This window comes from Triticum urartu, unplaced genomic scaffold, assembly GCF_003073215.2.
Source record: "Triticum urartu cultivar G1812 unplaced genomic scaffold, Tu2.1 TuUngrouped_contig_3838, whole genome shotgun sequence".
NCBI lineage: Eukaryota > Viridiplantae > Streptophyta > Magnoliopsida > Poales > Poaceae > Triticum > Triticum urartu.
This window is the reverse complement of record NW_024114389.1, coordinates 28,667-52,346: the sequence shown is the minus strand read 5'-3', so window position 1 is coordinate 52,346 and position 23,680 is coordinate 28,667. Positions and strand designations below refer to the sequence as shown.

The 23,680-nt window shown below is 47.2% G+C and overlaps 1 protein-coding gene across 1 annotated transcript; it reads left to right on the top strand.

Annotated features, from left to right (window-relative positions):
- The first annotated feature begins 4,114 nt into the window (after positions 1-4,114).
- Positions 4,115-7,306, top strand: LOC125527424 (transcription factor bHLH168-like). Its single transcript, XM_048691932.1, has 4 exons — positions 4,115-4,259; positions 4,343-4,528; positions 5,753-6,145; positions 7,143-7,306. The coding sequence occupies exons 1-4, from the start codon at positions 4,233-4,235 to the stop codon at positions 7,206-7,208; spliced, it is 672 nt and encodes a 223-aa protein (XP_048547889.1). The 5' UTR covers positions 4,115-4,232; the 3' UTR covers positions 7,209-7,306.
- The last annotated feature ends 16,374 nt before the right edge of the window (positions 7,307-23,680 follow it).

Genomic DNA, 23,680 nt, shown 5'->3' with positions numbered 1-23,680 from the left:
CGGTGCCGAGCGTCGTCGTCATCCACGGATTCAGAAGGCCCAGATCTTAGCGTTTCGTTGGAGCGAGTACATTTTTCAACAAAGGGTGGATTTCATTGGCTCAAAATGAAGTATCAAGATAATATAAACATAATGAATGCACACCTGGCGTCTGCATAGGTAGGACGCACACGGCCAACACCAACAGACACACATAAAAAATGCGGCAAATAGCAAAGTCATATAGGCAAACTGTAACAATGACCATATCTACAATGAGCGAGTACATGAGAGAGAGCTAGACGAGGCCTTCAACAGAGTAACTGTGCATACACGACGCCATCGTCCTCCAAGACCGGCGTGTACACGAGAAGTAGGCTTCTAAGAGAAGATCTTGATATGAAAGAAACCGGGTGGGTACGCAGATCCATGCATGCATGCATCCACATCTAGCACACCAGACGAGATTGGTACCGGTAGAGATTCACAAGCCTACTATTGCTTGGATCGATCGATGGAGAGGCTGCGGCCGGCAGGCATGGAAAGGAACACAAGATATTATTTTCAGGCAGGGAGTAGCAGAGTCTATCTATATGCGTCAAGACAGACAGCCACGTAGATCGATGAGCAAGTCAAGTGTCAGCGAGCGACCTGCTGCTTCTACGTCTGGCAGGTGGCAGAGCAACCAAAAGCAGTTAAATGTTTGACTGCTGCACTTTGTTGGTGTAGACGTCACCCTTGCTCGCGTCACCACCGCCTACGCATGCAGCTCTGCTTCTCTTCGTACATGGGCCAACCATAGCCATCAAGCAAATCCACACCATGCACTGTTCTGTCCACGAGCTTGACCCCTAAACATAAAAATCTTGCCTGACCGTTCATCAGTCCACTAGACTTTGCAAACACTTTCAGTCCACCCGAAACCCAAAGAGAAAATGGTTGATTTCACAAATAAAAATTACAGTTGCACATTACAACCTAAAAATAAGATAGTTGCACATCTCTATAAGTACAGTAGATACAGGTTTAAAGTGCAACTGCAGCTCAGAATAAAATAATTGACTAGTTTCATATCAAATCTACAAAAAGAAAATCGAACATCTAGCTGATAAAAAGACTAAATAAATAAAGTTGCTTTTTGAAAATATACAAGTTAAATATTTTGAAATGTTGAACTAGTGTGTGGGATTCATGCGCAACCCTAGAGTAGATAGAACGACCGAAATCGCTAACGAATAATCAACTAGCAACATAAAAAAATTCCAGTCAACGAGTAGAAAAAAAGTTATGTTAAAACAGGGGGAAATCAAACCTTTAAGCTACGTTGATCTTGAGAAGCCTAATAATGTACTTATGATGACATTTCACTGCAAATTCTCCTTCACAAACAAGGAAACAAACAAACAAAAACGGTTGCATCGAGGGGACCCACCCTCCCTGGTACTTCCAAATGGTGTAGTTGACATACTAGCTAGCGGTCCTTGTTGGATGGTCCAAGGCCAGCAAACGATTTGCAGCAGTCATACCTCATCTAGTTGATGGCAGTTTATCTACCATTCAATATGCTGGCGGTACAACTCTTATTAAGGAACATGCTGGCCTTGAAAAGGAAAAAAAAACTAAGCTATCATGATAGGTACTCTCAGAATTTACAAGTTATTGTGATAGATACTCTCACAGTCTATTCTCTCTAAATATTGTCCTTTAGCAGTAACCACATCTAGTCAACATCAAATTATTCTGTAATTTTTTTGTCATTTAGCTATCTTCTCAGCTAGCTATTTCTCTCCACATATGGCTAGAAAAATAGTATTGGGGTGGTGCCAATTAGTATCTGACATCGACGAGTTTGACCATAGGATAATTTATCGTTCGGCCTGCTAGAGAGCTAGGAATGTGATACATTATATATAGATGTACATCATCTCATCATCTGTATACATGTCGGTTGTCAATTCACTTACTGATTTTGTGGGGTTGGTTGTGGTTCAATTTTACACATGTTGCTCCGGTTCGACCATGTTGGTTGTTATTTCCATTGGAGCTAGACATCAATCAAGACCATCTACGGTATTACTCTATCCACAAGCTCACCGTTATAAAATTGGTCTCACTGTGGTTCAATTGAATTTTTTAAACCTTTCATTGACTGAAAACTAATAACGGCATTGGTAAACATTAAAACAAAATGAATGTATTTACAACCTACAAAGAGATAGTTGCACATTTCTAAAAGTAGCACTGGTTTGGGTTAAAGTTGCAAGAAAGGAATAAAACAAAGAATCAGCTGAATTTAAATCAAACCCGCAAAATAAAATCGAGCATACTGGTAAAAAGTAAAAAAAAAACATGGTTAAACATTACAAATATAGCAGTTGTATTTGATATGTGCAACAATAGAGTACAAAGATAAATCAATTGAAATTGCTAAAATAATAGTCGAGTGGCAAGACAAAAAATTCATGCTGCTTCGTCGGAAGAAAATCTGTTAAAATAACAAAAAAAAATCAAAATCTTAAATCAGGCAGACCTTGAGAAGCCTAGCTAATAATAAAGTAAAGTTGACATTTCTACTGCATACTCTTGATTTCAAACAAAGAAAGGGGGGGGGGGGGGGTGCAACGAGACCCACTCTCCCTTATCCTTCAAAATGTTATAGTCGAGATGCTACCTAGTGGTCCTTTGTTCAATGGACCAACGACCACAAACAATTTGTAGCGGTGGTACATCATCTAGTTGATCTTACAATTCTTATTATGGAACATGGCCTTGAAAAGTAAACAATTCATATCCGAACCTCATGCCTAGCTAGGTTAACTACGGCATTGCCTGCAAGGACATGCACCCCTTCTATAGGTATTGCAACACATACTCTCTATTCTCTGGGTGTGTTTTCTGTAAACATTGTCCTTTAGCACTAACCACATCCATTCAGCATCATATTATTGTCTAATTCTATTGTTCTATAGCTTTCTGCTTGGCTAACTCTTTCTTTCCACACATGGTTAGACTTACAGTACTCATACGTTACATTTGAGTTCGTAATTGACAAAAACGCCATCGGTTCAAAACAATGCAATGTTCGACCAGCTAGGTAGGAATATAATGACAACATATATGAATATAATCATACCATCATCCATATATATGCCTTCGTCAAGGCAACCCTTACATTTTTTTAGATCCTTCATAATTACTGATACAATCCATAGCCTATCCCGGTGAAGCATAATATGACATGTGTTCTCGGATGAAACTAAAACTATTTTGTGCCCGGTTAACTACAAATATGGTAATAAAAAGATCGATATTGGCACTCATCACCAGTTTGTGGGAGCCTCGACGACATAAAGATCTAAGCTTGCGCTCCTTCAGGTTGAGATGAGCTGGGGAATCGCCGGTGGCTTGACTTTCCATGAGCACGAGCATCTATTCATCATCGGCAAATCATTCTTGGGACAAATTAGTGGCCACCAACATTTTAGCAAACATGGCACAGCTGCGTGACGAGCACCAATAAGCAAATCAATGCAAGTGGCGCGAGCAAAAAAATAACATTCCTCGTCTCCCAAGTGGGCCAAAGAAAAACAGCTGCAATTACATTGCTACTCCTCCTCCCGATCCATATTAGTTGTCGCTCGCATGGATGTATCTACTGCAGTGTTAGATACATTCATTTGAGCGACAAGTAATATGGATCGGGGAGTATGTTTATTGTTGTGAAGAGCAACAATGGCGAGGTACAAACGGCAGAAATCGCAGCTCCCACTTGCGCTCAATCATGCATGTCGTTCCTGTATCGAGCGCGCATGGCCGAGTTTCTTGCTTAACCAATGGATCCACGTCCACGCTGCTGTCACCTCTGCCACCGCATTGAATGCCGTGTCGCGCTGCCGACACACACGGAGCTCTGCATGTCCATTCTGCATTTGCACGTACGTATACTGCCAGTATAATAGCAACAACACAGCGGCAGGCAAAGCTCCGCTGATATTTCTCCATCGGCGCCTGAACCCTCTCCAACCAATAGGATGTGTACGTACAGCATCTCACTTCTCCAGCCACATATACCTCGTATATAGTATATATACACACGCACACACATTTTTAAAAATATTTTCAAGTTCCCCATATATACATGCAGTAGTAGAGAGCTCCCATAGGCCTCCTTGGCTGGCCCTTATCTGTACACGTCCATTTAAACCACGCCACGCAAGCACTTGTTCTTCTTCCTCCATTCTCATCCTGCCACCATGAAGCTAGCAGCTGCCTGCGCCTCGGTATCTTCTTCTTCACTTCTATTGCATTTCGATCGACACCCGTTGACACAGACAACCTGATCAATCTCTACTCCCGGAGCTAGATGGAGGTGAAAGCAAAGCCGGCGAGGGGCGGGAAGAGGACCAGGGCAAGCAGCGGCACGGCTGGTGTGCCGACGGCAAAGGTACTGATGGAGAAGAAGGAGTCGGAGAAGGAGAGGCGGCAGCACATGAAGAGGCTCTGCGAGAAGCTCTCGTCCCTCATCCCCAAAGAAGACAACCCCCACGCTGTAAGAAGAGACCAAGAACACACTTCTCTTCACATGTTTATTTTTTTCTCATTACGTTAGTGCTAGCTTGTGAGCTTTCTGTTCTCCATGTTTACATTGTGATATCATCCCGTCCAGAAAGTAATAAGTTTATGTTTATGTATTCCGCGTATTTAAGTGGCGAATGGTAATGAACTGTGTTTGTTGGACATATATTTTTCACAGTAGGTACCACCATACAATATGATCTAGTTATACCCTCATAAGTGAAAATGATTTATTGTAATGGCCACTAGTATAGTCCTTCCTCATCACATGAAATATCGTAATCCACGGGATCTAGCATTTGAGTTCTACGGGTATTAAGTTTTGTTGGAATGTGCTGCTTTCCTCAACTGAGTTCGTTTTTTCTGCCATATTCTGAAAACGCAGCCCCGAATTCTCAGGAAATAACTTACTGTCACGTTTGAAATGTGAAGTCTTTCTGTTTGCAGCTTGCAAGTATTATTAGGGTTATCTTGCAATCTTGCAAAACTCGTCCAGCTCTGAATTCACATGTCCACAAATAAGAGAATGCATATAATATTGTTTTATGAAGTGCATCAATAAGACGGGATGGCCCATGTGGCTGTTCATGCAAAACATTCCCATCTAATAATGAGAGTAACTTAATTAAAGGGACACACTAACTTAATTCTTGAATTATCTATGATATTTAGAAAGTAAAACTCAATTGATAATGGACATAAAGATAGTACGCTGTAAGATCTTTTAGATAATTCAAGAATTAAGTCACAACCCAAATATCAACTATGGATATGCACACAGTTGAAAATATCATAGAGTAAGATAAGAAAGAGTGAAAATGAGCTATGTGAAAACATTGGCACACATTCATTAGCCCCGTGTGGCGAAAACCGCCATTGAAACCATTCATGGAGGTGAACCATTTTTGAAGCTCATGGCATGTCAAGGTATGGTGGAAAAACAACTACAAAGCACAAACCAAATGTGGATTAAGAAAATCCACAATTTGGTTTATGCGTGATGATTTGGGTAATCTAGTTTTGAAGTCCAAAAGGTTTGTTGTGTGTAATTGTGTGCATCACCATATACAGACCAGAAAGTTACAACTCTTCCATAGTCTTGAAATGGAAAGTCTATTTGTGACAAGGAAATCATGTCATGAAATAAAAAAAGCTCCCATAATCTGTTCACACTATTATGCCTTAAATGTGTGTGTAGGATACAATGACCCAACTAGGCAGCCTGGATGTGGCCGCATCATACATCAAGAAGCTCAAGGAGAGGGTCGATGAGCTACAACGTAAGAAGACCTCTGCACAAGCCATGGCTACCTTACGGAGAGTTAGTGACATCTCAATGCCCACTACCACCATTACCACAAGCAGTGGTGCGGGGTCACTGGAAGGAGATAAATATTTGGACGCATCACCAACAGTAGTGGAGGTGCGACAACCCGACGATTCAAGCATGGAGGTGAGGCTTATATGCAGCACCGAGAAACCGATCAAGCTCCATGAGGTGATCACCATCCATGAAGAAGAAGGGGCCGACATCGTCAACGCCAATCACTCCGTTGCTGGCCACAAAATATTTTACACTATACACTCTCGGGTACGTACATATATAGGTATAGTTACATATATAAGTATACTCTTTTGCATTTGCGACGAGTAAATACATCTATGTTGCAAAATGTAAGCCATGCACGAGTCCTCGGATCCAAATTTTGACAAATAATTAGTTAGACCAATAAAATATGCGTTATGTGGCATTAAAATTGTATCACTGGATTCATATCTAAAGCATTAGTTTCTGAATGAAATGATTTTTGTGTCAAAAGTTTTTCCCCTTTTTGGAGTGTTGGCTCGATAGCCTATAAAAATATGTGTTCAAATTTATTTGAAGAGTGCTATTTGTATCTAGTGCATAATAAAGCTAAATTAATGAAGTATATACAAGTAAAAAGGCACAAAATAAAATACGAGAGGGTCCCTGTAAACAATGAGAGGAAACTGCAGGTCATTAAATACCACTCTAATCATTTTTCTAGGCTGAAGAAACATAGCAAGAAAATAAAAATAGAGGAAAGGTAGCCAAAAAGTTTCAAAATAACCTTATATGTACACACTTGCCATACTAGCTAGATGTATGTGCTAAGAGGGTGCTTGGATACGTTTTAGTCTCATGACTAAAAGTAGTGGGACTAAAACTTGCTAGCCTCACCCATGCTTGGATCCAAATACTAAAGAGACTAAAATCAAGTTAATGAGCATTTATTATCCTCCAAACCCTCCAATCCAGAACTCGCCTGTGTTAAAGAGAGGAGTTAAATGAGGAGAGAGAGGACTAATCCACATTTTAGTAGGGGTACCCTGATTAAAACATTTTAGTCTCAAGACTAGTTTTAGTCCCTCTTTAGTCAGAGGTTCTTGGAGCTTTAGCCTCTTAAAGAGACTATTTTTAGTCCGACTAAAGTAAATCCCTTAAATCCAAGCACCCTCTAAATTTAATTAGATGCGACTGGAATATTTTTGGAGGTCTCCATGTAAATATAAAATAATGATAAATTTAATTAATTTCGTAAATTCCTCTTTTTTTTATTTTGCAGGCCTTCAGCATCAGAATTGGCATAGATGTTTCAAGAATTACCGAACGACTGAGGGCATTGGTATGATAGTAAATCAATTTGTGGACACACAAAACCCCACACAGAACTGTGTAAAATAAAAATCCATGGACAATACATGATATCTATTTATTAATTTACTATGACAGGGATGGAAACACCTAAACTTGCTAGCTAGTGTCTTCACCATGTTAAATTTCAAAACGAGGTCGACGTACAAAAAAAATGTTGATCAATCTTCAATCTATAATAACCCGCTATAATTTACAATAACAAGTTTTGTCAAATCATAGCTTGTTGTACATTTTACAATATTAAATTTTAAATGTGTTATATTTTATCTCTTCCTCCAATATTCTGTGTTCTATAAACCGAATATGCTTGTTTTCATTTTTGAGGTTGAATAGGCTTGTTAGTTGTAGCCCAAACAAAATACAACTTATATCTCAAGTCTTTGGTGCAGTACATTGACCTAGCCCAAGCACCATCATCCCAACCAATCTGATATCACTATTTTGTATGGTATCGTATGAGAGCCGCCTCTCCAATATGCTCAAACACCATGCCTAGATCCTCCTTTCTGAACATTCTTGTGTTGTCCAGTTTATCTAATCAATGTGACGTTGGACCCGAGGAACTTTCTCTGATGGAAAACTCAGGTAATGCCTTGCTTGTGTTATCGAGTCCTCGGGTATGCTTATGGGACTAGTGCGGCTCCACCCAAGGAGTTTGTAACCAAAAAAGACAAAGGAAAAAGTAATAAGGTGACAAACCCTGAGTATGAATCATGAGTCAAATAGGACTAAATGTTGAGTTCCCTGCTTGCGTCAATATCTCCAAATATGTTGGGGCATGTGCCGGCCATGCCAACCATGGCCAAGCGTTTCTCTAACTTAGGTTGCATGTTCTATTCCCAATCCAATGCAAAAAAAAAAAATCTTGGTTCATGGGCAATTGGCGAATATGAGGAAGAATGACTTCTCGGCAAATGACTATTTCAACAAAATAAACGAGCTCGATGATACAATGGATCTAGAAGGATCCCCTCTCGCCAAAGAGCATGCGCTCTCATATCTATTGGGTGGCATCAGTTCTGATTACAATCCTTGTTGGGGATTGTTGCATGGAAAATAAAAAATTTGTACGCACACGCAAGATCTATCCATGGAGATGCATAGCTACGAGTGGGGAGAGCATCTACATACCGTTGTAGATCACTAAGCGGAAGATTTTATCACGCGGTTGATGTAGTCATACTCTTCGCGGTCCAATCACGATCAAACCGATCTAGTGCCGAACGGACGACACCTCCGACTTTAGCACATGTGCTGCTCGGCGATGTCTCCTCCTTGATCTAGCAAGCGGGAGAGGAGAAGTAGGTGGAATCACAACCAACACGACAACGTGGTGGTGATGGTGGTGGTGGAGCACCGACAGCGTTTCACTAAGCGTCGCCGGGACGAGGCGGTGGAACTACGGAGTAACGGGAGAGAGAGGGGCGCCAAGGGCTTGGTGTGTACTCTTGGGGCACCCCTTCCCCTCTATATATACGTGGAGGGGCGTGGGAAACAGCCCCTCCAAGGCCTAGGGCGCAGCTAAGGGGGAGAGGACTTGGACTCCAAGTCCAATCCTATTCGTACTAGGACTCCTTCCTTTTTTTGCTTTCCCTAGCCATATGGGCTATCGAGGACTTGGTGCGCCTAGCCCAATAAGGCCAGGGGACATCCCCGCAGCCCATGCTAGCCCATGGGTCGTAGTGGACCCAGTTCTGGACTTTCGGACCCCTCCGGAATCCTCCGGAACCTTCTGGAAGCTTCCCGGTAAATACCGAAAAAACTACACCTTTTTTAAGAACCCAAAATATGACTTCCCATATATAAATCTTTACCTCTTGACCATTCCAAGACTCCTCGTGACATCTGGGATCTCATCCGGGACTCCGAACAACATTTGATTACCACTCATCGAATATCCCAGTACTACTCCAGCGTCAACGAACGTTAAGCATGCGACCCTGCGGCTTCGTCAATTATGTAGTCATGACCGAGATACCTCTCCGGTCAATAAGCAATAGCGGGACCTGGATGCCCATATTGATTCCTACATATTCCACGAAGATCTTTTATCGGTTGAACCTTTATGACAACATACGTAATTTTCTTTGTCTATCAGTATGTTACTTGCCCGGGATTCGATCGTCGGTATCTCTTTACCTAGTTCAATCTCGTTACCGGCAAGTCTCTTCACTCGTTCTTTAATACATCATCTTGTAACTAACTCCTTAGTCACTTTGCTTGCAAGCTTCTTGTGATGTTGTATTACCGAGAGGGCCCAGAGATACCTCTCCGTTACACGGAGTGACAAATCCCAATCTCGATTCACGTCAACTCAACAGACACCATTGGAGATACCTGTAGAGCATCTTTATGATCACCCAATTACGTTGTGACGCTTGATAGCACACAAAGTATTCCTCCGGTATCCGGGAGTTGCATGATCTCATGCTCGAAGAAACATGTATTTGGCATTAAGAAAGCAGTAGCAATAAACTGAACGGTCATATGCTATGCTAACGGTTGGGTCTTGTCCATCACATCATTCTCCTAATGATGTGATCCCATTATCAAATGACAACTCATGTCTATGGTTTGGAAACCTTAACCATCTTTGATCAATGAGCTAGTCTAGAAGGGGCTCACTAGGAACACGGTAATTGCTTATGTATCCACACATGTATTTAAGTTTCCGGTCAATATAATTCTAGCATGAATAATATAACCTTTATCATGATTTAGGAAATATAATAATAACACTTTTATTATTGCCTCTAGGGCATATTTCCATCAATCCTGTGTTGTCATTAATCATGGCTCAAAACAATTTGGTGTCGCTTCCTAAGTTGTATTCTCATATGATGTCTTCTCAAGCCATAACGGAGCAGCAAAATCTCTCATTCCTAGGAAAATATTCATCCAACCTTGATCCATGCGATCAACAAGGTGGTAATAATCCTATGTTTGTCATATCTTGATAATAGCCTTTATGTTCCTAAGATTGCAAAAACTCCCTTTTATGTTCATCAACTCACTTATGGGAATAATGTTTTTTCTAGAATTTATTATGAATAGTTTTTATAATGCGTATGAATCACAAAGAAGTTTTTTGAGACACATGTAGAGGGTTCTCTATCTTGTTGACAACTGGCAGTCGTCCTAGGGTCAAGATCTTGCAGCCACCACGTCCCCACCCATTGTAGATACATGGCATAGTCGATTGGGCAATCCTACTTTCGTATTGGTCCATTTTCACCATCTTAATAATCTCACGTATTTTGTGGTTATCAATAGGAAACAAGTCATCTTTTTCTCTATCCTCCCATATATGTACAGGGACATTTTAGTTCATAAGATTTATGGATGATTATAGTATGTTTAGTTGGATATATCTTCTGGTACAAAATAAGGTTTCAAAAATCATTGCACAATTCCAAGGACATTAAATGGTTGCTTACCAGTGAGCTAATAATCATATAAAGTGCGTAGTACAAAAGATTAGAAATCTTTGCACAATTTCAAGCAAACAATGAATGGTTTGTGTTGTTTGTCAGGTATATAATAGCCATGCAAAGTGCTTGGGTGGAGTATGCCCAAAAATACTTAATATATTTTTACAAATGAGTATTTTCTCAGTGAATATGTGTTTCTCCTCATGTGGGAACACCATACGAACGGTCTGGACCTTTCACTCCTTAATGAGTCTTCTATGACCTTAAGGTGTTGTGTTTCGAGTACCCAAGTGGAAACTCTAGAGGTGTAAAGGTTGGGAGCATGAAAATTAGGGATCTTATGGTTATACGGAGATCGGCTCTCCATATATCCAGGGATCTCCAATCCATACAGGATATAAGTGTTTACCAGACTACCACTCCCCTATATAAATAAGGATGAGCTCTCTAATCTAGTGTATGAGACAAGTCTTTATTATACATATTCATTCAATGGAATAATGCAAGACATAGGTCTATTACACATCTGGGGGCCTGAACCTGGGAAAAACCGTCAGTCTTTGTCCTCTCCGGCCCAGTTCCCTTCGTGCACCACCAATCTCTCTATTCGTTTGTGATAACATTCAGATCATATGATCGTTGGGCCATTATTTGTCGATATAATCATGTCTCATGTCCTCATACGCATCAGCATAATAGTTCGCCTTAAACCAAACATCACCATATTGTGAAAGTAGGTCTTGCACTTCTAGCCCATTGACATATGCTATTAAAATTTTGGAACACAACCTTCACATCTATTGTTTTACTCATCGACCAAGTTCCAACTAATGTTATCAATTTCTCTACCCTCTTTTAATGCTACTAGGACAAAAACCATGTCATTCCATCCTTTGAACTTTCATGTGTGTGTGTGCGTGCGTGTGTGTGTGTGTGTGTGTGTGTGTGCGTGTGTGTGTGTGTGTGTGCGCGTGTGTGTTGGCCAAGCATTCAACCATACAATGTCTCGCTCTAAGTGTTCTGTTTTTATTTTATTTATTTTATTTTATTTTGGGGGGGGGGGGGCGTTGCAGCAACCTAAAAGGTCACCCTAACAAACTACAACATGTATATCAAGTCCGATATATTTATTTATTTATCACTGAAACTGTATAGTGCCCGAGAGGCATACGTAACCTATCTGGTATGATGGTATGGCTGCGATCTCTATTAGTAGGGCATCATGATGTCACGTTGAGTCATAAATGATCCGCCACCCGTTCTCGATGAAGGAACCATCTGAACTAAGGTCTGGTAGGAAATTAGCCCTACGGTGGGCGTCAACTATCTTGGGAATTATTACATTGTGTAGCGTATGAAATAAATGGGTAGTGGAATGTGTAGAAATGCTCGTCTTTCGTGAACCGTTGTTGACCTACTGTTAGATCTGACTGAAGAACTCATCTGACTGGTAACTCCTCACCGACTCACAGCTACCTATGTTGCTGCTGAATTCGACCATATCTATTAAGTGTATGGGCTTTTAGCTGGGCCGATTGTCTCGATGGGCCTATCCGAGGGGGATTCCCTCATCATCCAATATATATTGATTTACCTAAAAAAAGATATATATATATATATATATATATATATATATATATATTGATTTAGCTCTGACACCATAGAGTGCACGAGAGGCATCCCAAATCAATCTGGTACGATGTTATGGCTACTTTGTTAGTACAAAGCAGGAGATTGTTTTTGCAAAATATTTTTTGATCTTATTACACGCACTAATTGCTCGATGTCTTTTTTTTATGATTTCTGGTAATTAGACTGTGTATCACACATGGTGAGATGTCCGAACATATCGGCAAGTTCTCCGCTTTGTATTGCAAAGAGCCTTGTGGCTTGTCCCTTTTGGGGACATCCTATAAAAAAGAGGGCAGTGTGACATAACAACAATTAATTAACTAAACAGCCGCAATTTCGCCACGGCACATAAATATCAATTCCTTAGCTAGCTAGTAGTGCTTCCAACCAGAATAAAGAGATTCGGCCTCGTGGATGTCTGAGGCCTTTTTCAGACTATATTAATATGCATTTACAAAGTGAGAGCAAATTAATTGGGGAATGGAACAAATACCCTCTCATCCAGACTTTGACTTCTAGAGATTGACAATTAAGTTAATGCTTCTTTGACAAAAAGCAAATACAAGCTTGTTAGTTGATTAAACTTGTGTAAAACTGAAGAAAATATGTATGTGGATGTCAGCGTGCGTATGGTAAAAAGATTGAACAAAGTATGAATGGTGCTTTCCTGCCCAACAAAAGGTAAACTAGTATGCAGTAAGAGTCAGCAGATATATTGCCTTTCCAAAAGAAAGGGGATGGATGAAAGCGAGAGCTAGGCCGATGTCACTGCGTGCATGTAAACGTGCGGAATACTATGCCATGGCCTTTTGGCCCATGCTACACTTCGCTTTCTCCCATTGTCGCCAGAGAGTGAGTGATTGGGCGAGCTTCCAGTGGTGGACCGAAAAGTCACCCCAAAGGAATCAATCCATGCGCCCATTTTATTATTCAGCGCGCGGAAAATGCTTGGTTACTAGGCTAACTAACTGCCGTAGTTTCTCTCCAATATTGCATCCACTTTTATGCATAAAGCACTAGTCTAGTGCAAAAATTTCGTTTTGTGCTTACGTAATTATTTTATTGGATTGTTTCTGATTGTATTATCCCATAATAACCAATTCCGGTCGTTTCATTACTTAAAATTGCCTTTTGCAATGAAAACAACAACAACAAAACATGTTACCGCAAAAAAAAACATGTGGCAATATTTTTAACTTCTAAGAAAGGATTCTCGATGATGTTGACTTTTACGGAGTGGAATTCGACATGATATCACAATCAAAAGATCGTGAGATCATTACTAAAATTACCGGTTTATTTAATCTGCGCACGAGGAGGGGTGGTGGGCTGATGAGTATGACTTTGCCAAAAATGCCGCACGTGATCGCTTAATTTAAATCATAATTATGTCACTCTCACCATCTTCTCACATGAAACCATACCACATGCTCCATCTTCAGTTAGCTCTTCGCCACTATTATAGCTATGCTAAAGCACTTCGATTTGATGAACTGACAACTCTTATACATGTCACAATCAGCTATATTTATTTCTTTATATAGTGTGAATGCAAGTATAACGTACTTCCAAAGTCAAAACAAAATCTGTGTATAGAATGGCCCGTGCACGTTGGCAATGCTATGAATTTCTTTTAGAGGAGTATATGGTTGGTTGGTTGGTTGCTGTCAGGATCAACCAACATGTAGTTGTTGGGTCACGATCTGTCACGATCAACATGTTCTCCAAAATAATGAAATTGGTTTGGATCATCATCGAGCTTCAGCCACGCGACATCGCCCATGTGTGGCCTTATCTCATTAACAAACTATATTTGTGTATTGGAGATTGAAGGATCAAGGCGCGATTAAAATATTTTCCAGCTGGGATCGTGTCCTAGTAGTACTGTACGCGCTTTCCTGGTGATCAAGCTAATCTCTTGATGTTAACTTAACTGGAAAGGGTATGCATGCCATTTTAGGCTACTTCATTGATGGTTAGAGTGCCGTTTTGGGGTGCAAACCAAAAATGCTACGTCGACGGATGCCTACAATGAAAGAGTTGTCGTTTGATTCATCCGATAGGAACTTTTCCATTGGATCTAGGCTAACATTTTTACTACCTTTGAAATGTGAAGGATTTATTTCTATCCTTCCTAGGAATATGAATCTGTTCCTACAATCCAAAGGGCTCGAAAGAATTTTTTCCTACAAAAGTCATATCCTTTAAAATTCCCACAAAATTCCTGCAAACCAAAGAAGGCCCAAAGTGAATTTAAAAATAAAAATATTCTGGAAAATAGGAATGGTAAATAATGGAAAAAATTATGTAGTGTTTTTTTTCTATTCTTAACAGTTTAATACCTAAAATTCCCATACATTCTAAAGGCTTGTCCGCAATTAAAATTTCAATTTTCCTTGTATTTTAATATGTCATTCATTTGGTAATTTCATTTTAAATCTTTATCCAAAATTATAAAAAAACTAGTTTGCTAATCCTGTTCTTAAATTTTGCAATATTTTCTTTCCACCTTGTCTGGATTATTTCTTCGTACAACGTAGTCTGTTCGCTACTTATTTGTGCATTGTAAAAGGTATGCGTTCGCCGACGAAATACTCTCTCCGTCTCAAAATAAGTGTCTTAAACTTTACTAACTAATATGTACAAATAATATCTCACTGCCCTGTCAGTCCATATCTCAATTCGCACGGTGTATTTATATCATTTGTGGAGACAGACGTCGATGTCATCACGTGATCATTGATTAATGGGGTCATTGTGACTTCTATTATAAGGTTGATAATTAATCGGATTGGAAGGCTGCTGAGAGCGCTCGTGATTGTATTTTCGTGGGACACGTAGGCTGATAGTGATTGTGTTTTTCAGTACGTGTTGCCTATATACACACGTGTGTACAGGCGGGCTAGCAGCAAAGTAGCCCACACGATTGCACAGTTCATCTGCTACATTTTTCTTCCATGCAAAGAAAAAACATTTTTCTTCTTCTTTTTCTGAAACAGTGGCAAAAAATTTATCTCATACGTTAATTAAGCAGAACAGAACTGCCGACTTAAGTGGAAACCGGGCGAAAACCATAAGAAACCACTAAACGACACACAGAATACTCTACGCACACCGCATGTCCTTATCATAGAGGGTGTCATCGATACAGCACGTAAGCGTCATCATCATCATCACTCCTTCTCTAGAACGCATGATCGTCATCCCTAAGAGCATCTCCAGCCGCGCCCCCAACAGCCTCCCCCCCCTCGGGCGATTTTTTCGCGCCGGCGTCAAAAAATCGGCCTAGTCGCGTCCCAGGAGCCTGTTTTTTGTCGGTTTAGGCCGAAACTGGCGCCGATGGACCCAGGGCGAACCCGGCGCGCTGGGGGGCGCCCGGGGGCGCCGGGGAAAGCGATTTTGGCGCGAACGAACTGCGGCCCCGCTGAGTCAGCGACACTCGCCTCGTCATCCTCACAACGCCTCGGTTTCCCGCGGGGAATAAATGCCAAGTCTGCCGCCGGTCAGCCTTCCATTGATTCCTCACGGGCGGCGCGGCGACGCCCCCTCCCGCCATGCGTACACACGACGCCGGGCCTCTATAAAAGCAACGCATCCCCCTCGCCTGTGGCCACACCCGCCCACAGCTGCCGTGCTATGCCTCTCCGACGTGTTATGTCTCTCTCTCCCCGTGCGCAGCCGCCGCCGACATTCCTCCCCTCTCTCCCCAAGCCCAGCCGTGACGATGGGCAAGTGATTCCCCGGCGATGGGGCGGCGGCCAACGGCTTTGGCCTCCGCTCGCCGCACGAGTGGGAAGCGTACTTGCTGTTCGAGGCTAACATCCTGGTGCCTCCCGACATGCGTGAAGGGTCGGGGGAGGGGGTGGAGGCTCAGCGCCGGTGGCGTCCCCATCCCCCCGCTGCCTGACGTCACCGCGTGTGCCGACTACTTCACCGATGAAGTCGACGGCGTGCGGGCGTCGCTGATGGAGGAGCAGCGGGCCCTCCCGCAGTAGGCTGCCGGCAACCATGAGGCGTGGGCGGCATACTTCCAGCACCGGCAGGCGCAATGTATGGACTCCACAAACGGGGCACCGGTGGTGCGGGGCACCAAGAACAGCGAGGGGCGGCGCCTGTGGTGGGGCGCCCCCGGCCGCTCGCTTCACGCCGTTCTCCAGCACCTCGAGGGCGGCAACAACCCGTCGTTGACGTACCCTGCCACCCCGGCCCGGGACAGCCGCCAGTGGATGCCGAGGAGGAAGGCGTCCTCTTCCTCCTCCTCCGGGTCGCCGGAGCTGTTCAACGTAAAGGCCGAGCCTGCAGAGACGCTGCTCGGCTGGCGCACCCGCAGCGCCGGCATCGTCATCAACGAGGGCGGGCACGCCTCCTCCTCGGCTCCTTCCCGCTTCGTCAAGCCGAAGACAGAGCCAGGGCTCGCCACCGCCGTGAAGACGGAGCCGAGGCTCTCCGACGAGGCGGCCTTGAAGTGGGCGCGCGAAGACTGGGCACAGACTGAGCTAGATCGCCAGTGTCGCGCCCTAGAGTAGTTCACCGCTCAGCGTCGTGGCCGCGACGAGGGAGGCGTCGTCGTTCTCGACAATGACAGTGACGATGACGCGCCGCCACCGGTCCGCTAGGGCGACCCCGGGCAAGGGTCCAGCAGGGGCGTCCACATGAAGGAGGAGAAGGACGACGAGGACAACGGCGATGGCGGCGACTTCGCCGCGCTCAGCCCGGTTTTTGGCCTATAGTTGCGGCCTTTTTTAAGTATTTCACTTTGCTATGTAAAAAAACTATTTAGGTCGCCTAAGTAATGTCATGTTCGCCGAATTTTAGCTGAATCTTTGTCCTGTTTGCCTAATTTTAGCCGAATTCCTTTTTGAAATTAATTTAAAACACCTTATGGGGGCAACCCTGGGGCCGGCGGCTGGGAACCCGAAAGCCCCCACGCCGATTTTTAGCACCGGTTCGTCCCCAGGCGGCGAATTTACGCACCCCCCTGGAGGGCCAACGGCTGGAGATGCTCTAAACCTTGAGCAAATGACTCTAAGTTTGCCGTAGATGTTCGTCGAACCAACACGCATTGTAGAGGGCAACTAAAGCTATATGAAGATCCTTCCCAGAATTCAACCACTTGCGACTAAACAGCGCAACTCCGACTTTGACATAGAACTGCGAAGGAGAACTAGGCACGACTGGCGCCGTGAAAGATCACCGAATGGACCAGTTGTTGCCCGTCATCATTATACACCACTAGGACCACACCACCGCAGTTTCGACTTCATAGCAACAAAAAGGCCGAGAAAATCCCATGGACACCATCATTTAATCTAGATAGGTTCTGAGGTTTCCCTCAGAGAAAGGGGCGGTAGTGAAGAGAACAACACACCATGGCAACACCTTCAAGAAGATCATGATGCCCTCAAGCGCCACCGTTGCCAGCTCCGACAGTGACCGGAATCAACCATTCGCCCGATATCGTCATCTGTAGCCCCAACCAAACCAGATGGACCGCCTAGCCTCCACTCGGCCTAAATATGCAACGAGAGCTCCATATCGTAACCTCCGAGGCCCAAGCATGCCGGGGTTGCAAACCGAAGCGTGTCGCCAATGAAGCCTCAGGGCGCTTGATAGCCATGCCGCCTTTGCAGGGCATCGTGGCTCGCCGTCGAATCTATATGAACTTTGGAACGAACGCGGTGCTAGATTCACATTGCAAAAGTTTTTGTCGAAGAGGACCTAGATCTATTTTAAAAGCTTGCCGGATTTGCAAAGAATGCCAAACATAATAAAATGTACACCGAGGTATTTGGACCATCGAACAACCACTACCACAGCCAATGTGCCACTGTCGCTGCTCCCTTATTACTGAATTCAAACTAACTTTGTTGGTGACAGGCGCAAAGTTTTTTCGATGTTGTTGAATCGACCTGAAGCGTCTGACAGTAAATCTCGTCGGTGCACACATGATGAAAAATGATAACCTCGCCGTTCAAGGAGGCAAATAAGAATCTATGCTAGGGCTCTGTCCAATCAATGGACTTGAGGAGGATCGAAAAGTGCCTCCATCCGCCGAGCGCCGGTCAAACCATATATTACTAGCAGTAAAGTAAAGATTCGCGGTGACCTGGTTGTAATTTTAATTACCTCTACTAGTGATGTTTGCACTGTCAAGATTGATGAATAAATTGGAAATTTTTTTGAGGAACCGGCAGGAGCACTGCCTTTTCTTATAGAAGAGATGGCGAAAGAACGCAATTTACATAGGGGCGAACGTTTAAAGGGAACGTCGCAGAAACCACAAGAAGAAACAAACCTAGAGCTAGATTAACCAATGCCTGCAGCTGGCAGAGTGCCAGCAAACGCCAGGTCGCACTGATTGATTGTGTCTAGGGCTAGAGCCGCCACCTCGCGATGCGTCAACCTCAGTCCCGTGAACACCCGCCTATTACGCTCCTTCCAAATGGACCATATCGTGTAGATGATTCTTCCACTGCGCCTCTTACGCACTTGATTGGGTTGTGAAATGAGAGTCTTGTCCCACCAGTCGGACACATTTCCTGACTCGGGGAGGAAGCCTGAGATAGGGACGCCTTCGTTAGTCCAGGTGTTCACCTGGTTCCAGACCGCAACCGTGAAGGGGCAATCTTTGCAGAGGTGGATTGCGGTTTCAAGCTGTTGGAGACAAAGCAGGCATCTGGGATCATGAGGCCAACCCCTCACAGCCAGCATATCCGCAGTGAGGATTCTTCCGTGTAGAGCAAGCCAAGCAAAGAACTTGCACTTGGGCTCAGCGTTTGCAGACCAGACCTTGGTTGTGTCAAAACGAGAGTAGGAGCCAAGGAACTCTGCGCCGTAGGCAGATGTGGAAGGTGGCCATGGCCGTGCGGACCGACTGAGCGAGTGCCACCCTGCCAGGCTTGTTGAGAAGCTTTCCTTTCCATCCTGGTAGTCTGCCTACGAACCTATCGATGAAGGGCTGCAGATCAACGCCTTTAAGGCGGGGAAAATGCAGGGGTAGCCCTAAGTAGCGTCCCGGGAAGGAGGCAATCGTGGTAGGGAAGGCTGATAGCACATCTTGGAGGTTAATGCCGGCACATCTGATCGGGAAGACCTCGGTTTTGCTCAAGTTGGTGATCAGTCCGCTAGCCTCCCCGAAGGTCTTCGGTATTGCAGAAATCGCGTGGAGCTCATCCTTGTCTGGGTTCGCGAAGATGCCCGCATCATCAGTGTAAAGGGAGATCCTACATCTAGCCGTCCTTGCACAAATGGGTTTGAGGATGCCGCGTCGGGAGGCGATGTAGGATCTGTTGGAGAGGGTCAATGGCGAGGATGAAGAGAAACGGAGATACCGGATCGCCCTGACGGAGGCCCTTTGCATGTCTGAACGTCTTTCCGGATTTCCATTAAGCAGCACTCCTGAAGAAGAGGAAGACAGGGATAGACATATCCAGTCTCGCCACCGCTGCCCAAAACCGAGGCGTTGCATGACCTCCAGCAGGAAGGCCCAATTGACGGAGTCGAAGGCTTTTGAAATGTCCAGCTTGAGGAAGAGGCCCGGGATGTTCCGTCGATGCAGGTCCTTTATGAGATTCTGGACGTGCAAGAAGTTGTCGTGGATGGAGCATGGAGGACATGGTAGTTGTCCGTGAAAGCGGGACCGAGCATGCTTGCGATCAGAGCATCATCGACGTGATCTAGTTTAGTCTCTTGGAGGCACACAATGGTGGCGTTGTAGTCGCGGATGAGGTCACATACGGTGTCACGACGGGCAGGGGAATTTAGGCCACGCACATTCCAGCACAGAAGCTTGACGTTAGGTTGCGCCATATGGGAAACCGGAGTTCACGCTGGGTTCGAAGACAAGTAACATGCATTGGATTGGCATACACAGATGCCAGGACGCGGATACGTTGACTCGTAGAAGCAAACATAGGGACGGAATAGCACGAGAGGAGGCAGCGAAGACAGGGCTGCGAGCTACAACACACATGGCTGAACTACACATTGGCAACACCGGGGGCCTCACTGGCGGCTGCAATCTTCTTTCCTGGCTTGGTTTTGGCCGCCTTGACATGCTTCGCCAGGGTTTCAATTACATGTATGACAGGAGCCGCAAGAGGAGTGTTGAACAGCAACTCGTAGGCAGACTGAGCCCCGGCGTCCATCTCCGCGTCCGGGCCGAGCAGGATGCAGGCACGGGCAATCAGCTCCTGGACCGCCGAGCTGCCCTGGAGGCACTGTCGCGTCTTCTTTTGGGCGATCCTCCCGCTCCTGCGAGGCGAGGAGAGGTTGACGCCACTGGCTCCACGAGTTCTGGCAGGCTTCGGCACCGGGGCAGGCAACAGGGGCGCTGCAGGGGGGCAGCGATGGAGTCTAGGAACAGGCCAAGCTCGCCGGCAGCAAGCGTGTCAGCGCCCCCCGGAACTGCATCGGCAGCAGGCATGGAGGCGCCCTCCGGCGCCGCGGCAGAGGCACCAAGGAGGCCTGCCTGGGCAGGGGAGGCCGGAGAGGAGACCAGCGTCGTCGGCACAATCGTGGCACCTGCGAGACTCGCACGGGCAGGGGAGGCCGCGGGGTAGGGACCCAAGAGCGCCGCCGGAGGTAGGGGAGAGGCCACCGGAGTGATCATGGGTCCGCTGCCAGGCGGCGAGTCGACCGCGGTCGTCTCAGAGCGCACGGGAGTGCAGAGGCTCGCAGACGCCAAGCCGGACAGAGAAGGCGTCGCAGGAGCGCTAAAACCCGGAGGGGCGTCGCCGATGCAGAGCGCTCCCAGAGCGCTGCAAGCCCCGTCGAACCAGGCTTCCTTCCCCACGGGCATGGGCCGCCCAGGCTCCAGGAGGAGCGGAGGCGGCGACAGGCCGACACCGGCCGAAACCGAGGCAGGCGTAGCCGGCAGGGCGATAAGGCTACGAAGCTCGGCAGCTTCCCTAAGCACCACCTCACGCAGTGCGAGACGCTCGTCAGCCTCCTTGCCGCCGAAAACCCGCCGGACCTTGGCCTCGGCCAGCGTCACCACCCCCATCCTCCTGAAGCAGCCCACAGCTGCGGAGGACTCGGCCGCGTGGCGCCGCCCGCCGCCTCCACGCCGGTCAGCCTCGCGGCCGTCACGCCGACGCGGGGAGCGAGAGCGAGGACGCGTAACGGCCTCGCCATGGACGCGCCCAGCCCGCCCGCCACCAGTGCCGCCCGTCCGATCGTCGAAGTCATCGCCTTCATCATCGCGCTGCCACCGACGTGGCTCGCGACAGGCACCAGCGCCCCCGCCACTGGCCCGGCCACGCGGCAAACCCCGCGTCGTGGTGCCGCGGGAGTTGAACTCGCGGGGGATGACGACGTCGTCAGAGGACACAGGAGCGTGGCCTTCGATGGTTCCGCGGTGGCACGGCGGGAACACGGATGTCGGAGGGGATTATGCCACCGGCCGGCCGTCTTGCGTCTCCATGTCGAGGGGAGCCGAGGTGTAGTTCTCAACCCGCAGCAGATGGACGATGACGCGGAAGGTGGCGCCGCGCAGGCAGCGCGCCGGCTGCCGTGCCGAGATCGTGACGCCGTCGGGAGCGCGCGACGTGAAGGTCAGCCAGACCACCTTCGGGATCCTGCTCGGGTTGGCCGTCCACGCCTAGAGGCCAATGTCGCGTGTGTCCGACATGGAGATGGAGTGCTCGTCCATGACGTCCAGCACGCAGCTGCGGCCGATGACGCGCTCGACGATGGAATGCGTCCAGACGTAGGCGGGCACGCCATCAAGGATTAGACGCGCACGGAAGGGCATGGCCGCGTCGAGCGTGTGCGCCAGCGGCCGCCACGGCTTGATGAAGACGCGCGTGCCATCGCCCATACAGAGCCGGCCCCTGTCCAGCACGGCCGTGCAGAGCTCTTTGCTCTCAAACTTGAGGAGGAACTCCTCCAGGTAGTGGCTGCTGACGGCGACATCGCCCCACCGCAGACGAAGGCGGTCACGCAGGAGGCGTTCCACCACAGCCGGGGCCCAGGCGATGGCGGCCGTCTCCTCCCAGGTGCGCCGGTCACGGTCGATGTCGAAGGTGGCCGCGATGATGCAGGTGTCCTCCTCCGGCCTGGACTCCGGCGCGCCAAGACCGTGCTGAGCCATGTCAAGCGGTGGCGAAGCGGGAGGATGGCAATCCCGGCCGGGGGCGACCACGTCAGCCCAGGAGCGGCCCGAGCAAGGACTGCGGGAAGGCGTAGGGCGGGGCGGAGGCGAAGGGGGCGGCTCGTCGCGTGCAGTGCAGAAGCGAGCGCGGTGGCCCGAGCGGTCGCAGGCAAGACAGCGCAAGGGCTCGCGATAGGAGCGGGCGCGGTGGTGCTTGCTGAGACAGCGCAAACACCTCCCCCGCGTCCTCCTTAAGAACAGCAGCCTCCTCTCCTCGGCCAGGCTGTCGCCGAGCCCGGCCGGACGCCCGTCGCGTCGGCATAAAGAAGCGTCCCGTCGCGGACGGCGCCTCGAGACCACCTCGTCCAGGCCACAGCGCGCCCATCCTCCTCTAACGCAGGAACAGGCTCGACTTGAATGCCAACGCCATGAATGCCCCCAGCAGACGCAACCACCATGGAGCGGAGCCGGGGCGCCCTGAATGCTACTACAGGCTCAGGGAAGCCCGAGACCTCCGCCGAGGCGCGCACGCAAACAGGTGAGGTAGGGCGCAGCAGCGACCCCGAGGCCGGCAGGTCGGAGGCGATTTGGATCTGGCTCACGGGATGTCGACGAGGCTCGACGCAGCAATGATGGATCCCTGGTGCTGGGAGAGGAACCAAGGGGCATGCGGCGCGAGGACGGTAGGCCGGAAGGGGGCGGGGGCAGGCAGGCCGGCGGCAGTGGCAGCGGCAGCGGGGGCGGCGGCGCCGAGCGCGTCGCAGGGGCATAATTCCGTTGTGCGAACACCTCATTGTACCTCCATAAATTGGAAATTTCTCTCGTAAAAAAAGAAGAAGAAAATGGCGTGAGAAAACATAGGAGGAGAGAAGTGGATGGGGATGGGGATGAGCAAGAGGGATGTGTTGACCGTGAAACCGCGTGCGCGTGGTTTTCTCACCCAGTCACTGCTGCTCGTGGATCCCATCACGTGCATGCGTGTGCATCTCATCACGTGCAGGCTACAGTACAATACAAAGGAACGGTGGGACCCAGGCGAGAACAAAACAAACACGTTCCGGTGGACGTCCCGGGCCCGTTCTTCACTCGGAGAGGGAGGAGGGTTGACCTCTGACTGGCTTGCACCATTGCTCCGCTCATCTTCACTCCAAAGATTCCGTCTCCTTTCTTCTCATTCTTTCATTTTCACTACGTACCTTTTTCGCTGGCTCCTCCGTCCGTCCGTCCACAACACCGCAACTGGGCAAGCCACTCCTGCCGTCCTGATTGCCGTATAAATAAGCTCCCCTC

Coding starts and splice junctions, on each gene's coding strand:
- LOC125527424 (XM_048691932.1), top strand. CDS start 4,233: ATGAAGCTAGCAGCTGCCTGCGCCTCG. Junction 4,529..5,752: donor AAGAAGACAACCCCCACGCT/GTAAGAAGAGAC, acceptor ATGTGTGTGTAG/GATACAATGACCCAACTAGG. Junction 6,146..7,142: donor TTTACACTATACACTCTCGG/GTACGTACATAT, acceptor TTTATTTTGCAG/GCCTTCAGCATCAGAATTGG.